This window comes from Rutidosis leptorrhynchoides, chromosome 7 (assembly GCF_046630445.1).
Source record: "Rutidosis leptorrhynchoides isolate AG116_Rl617_1_P2 chromosome 7, CSIRO_AGI_Rlap_v1, whole genome shotgun sequence".
Classification (NCBI taxonomy): Eukaryota; Viridiplantae; Streptophyta; class Magnoliopsida; order Asterales; family Asteraceae; genus Rutidosis; species Rutidosis leptorrhynchoides.
In genome coordinates, this window is record NC_092339.1 from 336,238,418 (window position 1) to 336,243,409 (window position 4,992).

The 4,992-nt window shown below is 33.6% G+C and overlaps 1 protein-coding gene across 2 annotated transcripts; it reads left to right on the forward strand.

Moving 5' to 3' along the window:
- The first annotated feature begins 542 nt into the window (after positions 1–542).
- Positions 543–4,169, forward strand: LOC139857182 (putative F-box/FBD/LRR-repeat protein At4g13965). Of its 2 annotated transcripts, XM_071845916.1 has the most exons (4): positions 543–1,707; positions 1,973–3,013; positions 3,209–3,397; positions 3,686–4,169. In XM_071845916.1, exons 2-4 carry the CDS (start codon positions 1,994–1,996, stop codon positions 4,064–4,066), a joined length of 1,590 nt encoding a protein of 529 aa, XP_071702017.1. In that variant the 5' UTR covers positions 543–1,707; positions 1,973–1,993; the 3' UTR covers positions 4,067–4,169. The 2 variants fall into 2 exon arrangements, with proteins under 2 accessions (XP_071702017.1, XP_071702016.1); XM_071845915.1 differs by having other exon boundaries at positions 543–3,013.
- Positions 4,170–4,992: the final 823 nt, after the last annotated feature.

Here is a 4,992-nt window from a genome sequence, read left to right on the forward strand (position 1 = left end):
GAAGGTCTAATGGGTCAACCTTTATGTTAATATAGTTAGTCGCTGTATTAGAAACACTTGCTGAAATTTTTACCAATTATCTTCAAATTTGAGTAAGTTTTGTATATGTTCCGTCTCTGATGGGTAAAATGGGTAAAAATGGATATTTAAATTTAAAAGGGAAGGGTCGAAGGGGTTAAAAGTTCCCCTAGCTAAATGTACTTTAAATCCAAAAAACATCTTATTCTATATTATTCTAATAAAATACAGTGGAAAAAGTTAGCTTATTTCTGTATATATGATCTTTTTCGTATGACTTGTAATTATGATTCTTGGTCCATATGTATTATATTTCACGGTTAGATACAAATAAAGTTTTTTGGTTAATGACAAGTTTATTGCTATTAAATCTAGTGTTAGTTAATAAGAAATAAAGATTGTATTGATCGGTTTATTGATTATAAGCTTGAATTGATACAAGATGAATTAATTCTTACAATCTGATGAGTGTTCTTTTATACACTACACTTTACAACAGCTATTTCTTAAGATGGTTAGCCTATTAGCCGTTTACTTGTTTGTACTTGGGCAGGCATGTGATCTTCTAAAATGGGAGATGATGAAGTTGACCACTTTGATCCCAAAGTCAAATTACCTAAAAAGGTAATTTGACTCTTGTTGACTTTATGGCTTTTTTTATTCTAACATCTAGCTAGTCTGAAAAATGTCAATTCTAAGATAGTTGGGTTGAGAAATTCATACAACACAATAAAAGCTCTTTTCAGATTGAATTAAATGTGGTAAGTAGGATGATAATAGTTATGTTATGGAATAATAAAGCATATCCGGTTGATGCAAATAAGCTTGGATGCCTTTGATCGAAGGTTGGTTGCCTTTGGTTTGTTCTCCTTTAGTATGATCATTGTTGGCGTTTCCTAGTTTAGATTGGTTTAGGTTTTTGGTTGTTTTGGTTGTTGTGTTTGGTTTGGTGTTTTGCTCGTTTTCTTTGATGTGTTTGAGGTCATTTGTGAGTGTGGGTTAGGCTCGTTTTTTTGTTAGCACTAGCGCGTAGTGTTATGTCCGTGTTGTTCTCATTGTTTGAGCCTTCCTGTTTTGTTGTCTTTGTATGGTTCCGTGTTTTTCATCTTTCGATGAAACACCTTTTATTTAGTTATCATTATTTTTGCCAAAAAAATAAAATAAAAATAAAGCATATGAGTGCATATCCAATATACAATTTTATGAATATATAAAGTGATTTAGGAACTTTTGTGCACTATTTAAGGGTTTTGCTAATGACATCTAAGGTTGTCGTTAACTTGCATGAATTTATTAATTGTACATATGCATATTTGTCATAAGAATTCAATTTTAACCGCTATGTTATAATTATTATGCACGTTATTGACAATCATGAGGGCATCGCTGTCGTTTGTAAAACCCTTTCTTAAATCATCCCTTAGAAAAATCCAATAGATAAAGTAAACATGAAAAGAATTTAGTCAATTTGGGCCAAAATATATATATTGAACTACGGTGTACAATTATACACTTTTTCTAGTTTTATACCCCTTGCCCTATTCCGTTTCTTGCGGATTAAACGACGCCAAAGGAATTGAAACAAGAGAGGAGCGTCAGAGTAAAACAAACAGAGAGAAAACCCTTTCTTATTCATTTGCAAGATACGGTTCAACTCAGTTACGGTTCAAACTCGATTATATTTTCAAGGTAAAAACCTACTCTAACCTTAATAATAATCTGTCGTTTGTTAGTGAATAGTACCCAATTATATTAGGTTTAATTCTGTTAAATACCTTGAATCAATAGATAAGAAAATAAAGCTAGAAAAAATAGAATTGAATTGAATAGTGAATATAATAAATAAAAGAAAACTGGTTCATGTGCGTAAGCCAGATGAAATTGTTAATGATGTGCATATTGTTAATTCCTATTTAGTATGTCTTGATTCTTTCATTATGTTATTAACTTGCAGTCTAATAGTAAGAAACTAAGAATGAATGCAAGAGACCCAGGTTCAATTTCAGCTAGTGCTTTGGGGCCTTGTCCTTCAAAGAAAAGAAAAAGAATAAGTGCAGAAGGCGATAGACTAAGTAGATTGTCAGATGATCTCATCATTAAAATTCTCTCAGATATCGACACCAAACATGCAATCCAAACTAGTATTTTGTCATCTAGATGGAAGAATATTTGGAAGTCAAACCCACATCTCAATTTATCTAGTCACAATTTTACCTCAGAATCTAAATTCTTTGATTTTGTTACTCGTGTCTTGTCTTCGCGCAATAATGAAATAGAATTGTCATTTGTTAAGCTTAGTCTTCATGAGGATGTAGTTAGCGAAGCGTTTCTCCAAAAGATTATGAACTATGTGTTTTCACACAATATTCAAAAGACATCTATTATTATAGATGGGGATGGAAGAAACAATAGCGAATTCCCTCTTTCTCTCTTTTGTTCTCGGTCTATTAAAGATCTCGCTTTGACTGGACCTGCTAGAGGGGGATGCATTACGATCACATCATCTTGGGATCTACCAGCTTTAACATCATTGCATCTTGGCAATTTTACCATGTCCAGGAACAATACTCCTGATGAGTTTGGTGGTCTTTTCTCTAAGTGCCCAAACTTGAAGAATCTTACCTTAACTGATTGCGCCATTTATGTTGATGATTTCATCATTTCCCATTCTCAACTTACTAATCTCACACTTAAAGATGGGTTTTGGTATGATCTTAATGTAGTAGCACCTCACTTGAAGGATCTCACTATTGTAAACTGCAAAGGGGAACTAATGATTTCTACACCCGAATTATCCTCATTGATGATGACTAAAAGTGAATCTTCTTATGATTTTTCCGCTGATGGTTTGTTTTCTTTGGAGAAAGTGGATTTCTATATTTGGCGAAATAAGCTCATGAGTTGGACAACAGAGTCAGATGCTTTCGAAATTATTGATGTGCTTCAACTGTTCCACAATGTCCAATATCTTACGCTTGGATTAGAAGTTGTAGAGGTATTCTGTCTATAATGTTTATACACTTTATAAATAGGACTCTACATCACCCACTCGTTCTTTTTAATGATGTTGTTGAAATTTTACTGTATTTTAAATGAAGTAACATTACATTTGATATTTAAACTCTATGTGATTCATTTGACTGATTCTGATTGCATACATGGTGTTCATCTTGTATAATAATTTTTTTAGGTTCTTGCATCAAACGTGCACCTAGTCTCACATCTACCTTCTCCATTTGCTAAGTTAAGGAGTCTCAAGATATATCCAAAAGACTTGTACTCGGAGGAAGGACTAGAGGAAATAAAGATGCCTAGAGATGTCAAAAACTATCTGCTAGGCGCTTCTCCAAGTGCCAGTTTTTCCTTATTTTCACGTGAGGTATTTTCACTATGATTAATAATTTATATCCTAAATATCATTATATACTTGTTGAGTTGTTGCTCTGATATTTAATATAATGAAATCTGTTGGATGCTGTCGTGATATTTTAATTATTAGATATTTAGTCCTTGTTATGTTTTATAAAATTCTGGATAATTTTATGTTTTATAAAAAGCTGGGCATGTAAAAGGTTTTTCTTAGGGCTTGTTTTACAGTGATCTTATGTAAAAGCATAGGCAGACTGCTGGTATAGCGTTCATTTTAAAATGTGTTTATATCATGCAGGAAATGAAAGCATTGCAAAATGTCAAAAGAGCACAAAAAGTTATGGCCGAGTTGCAGCTGCTCTTAGAAAAGGAGAAAGAGAAAATAAATTGTGAGACAGCACAAACTGATGATGGTGAAGGGAAACTTGTCAAAGAAGAAATTTCACAGATCGATAACTGTTGGGAAGATCTGTTTGAGCAGATCCAACAAGGGGGCTTTAAGATTAATCACATATTTTCATTGTTGCATGAGACTGAAGACTTACTAAAAAAGGTTCCAGCATCAAAGAAGGACATGATTCAAGGACGTTTGTCTAGCTTACGTGCAGAGTCCCACAATGTTATAAAATTAATAATGGGAAGCAATGATGTATTAGTGGCCTTAATGAATTTTTTATAGCATTAAGACCTAATGTTAAAATGTTTCCTTTTTTGTTTAATAAAAGACGATTTTTTCCAACAATAACAATGCCGAGTTCATTTGTCATCAGGGGATGAAGATATCTACATAAAAACAATTGTTTTATAGTGACTGATTCTTATTGTGACGGTGGCACCTGAATTTGCTGTGCGTGTGGCCTAACTAATTTCTAAATACAGTACTTTGTTCCATTTTAACTAATTATTTCATGAAATTGTCAGATTAAAGACCATTAATTATGTCGGGTTTGTAAGGATATTAGGACCCAAAACAACGCAAGTGATTTAACAAGATCACTTACCGATAGTAATTCTACAAGATTACTAACCCACTTAATGAACGAAAGATTATAAATGCAAGAAATGTAAATCGACACAAGAGATAACGTGGTTATATGCAATCGTTGTGATTGCTTTAGTCCACGGACCAACTAGAGAATGTATTTACTGAATATTTGTGGTGTGTTTACAATGAGTTACAAGAGGGTCTATTTATAGAATGATTTAAGGAGTAAGCTAAAAACAATTCCTTGAAGCTTCATGTGAGTTTCCTGACAGCTTCATGGAGGCTACATGTGAGTTTCCTGACAGCTTCGTGGAAGCTACATGTGAATTTCCTAACAACTTCGTGGAAGCTACATGTGAGTTTCCTAATAACTTCGTGGAAGCTACATGTGAGTTTCCTAACAACTTCGTGGAAGCTTCGTGTGAGTTTTCTGGAATCTTTCCTCTAATTGTTTAAAGTTCTCCATATCTCCAACAATCTCCCACTTGGAGACTTTCAACAAACCCAAGCTTCGTCAACCCAAAATATCAACGATCTAACCAAGAACGTTAAACCACCATTATACCGCCAAACTCCATTTGGGACACGCACACTCAACACATACTTCGGATGAGCAGACT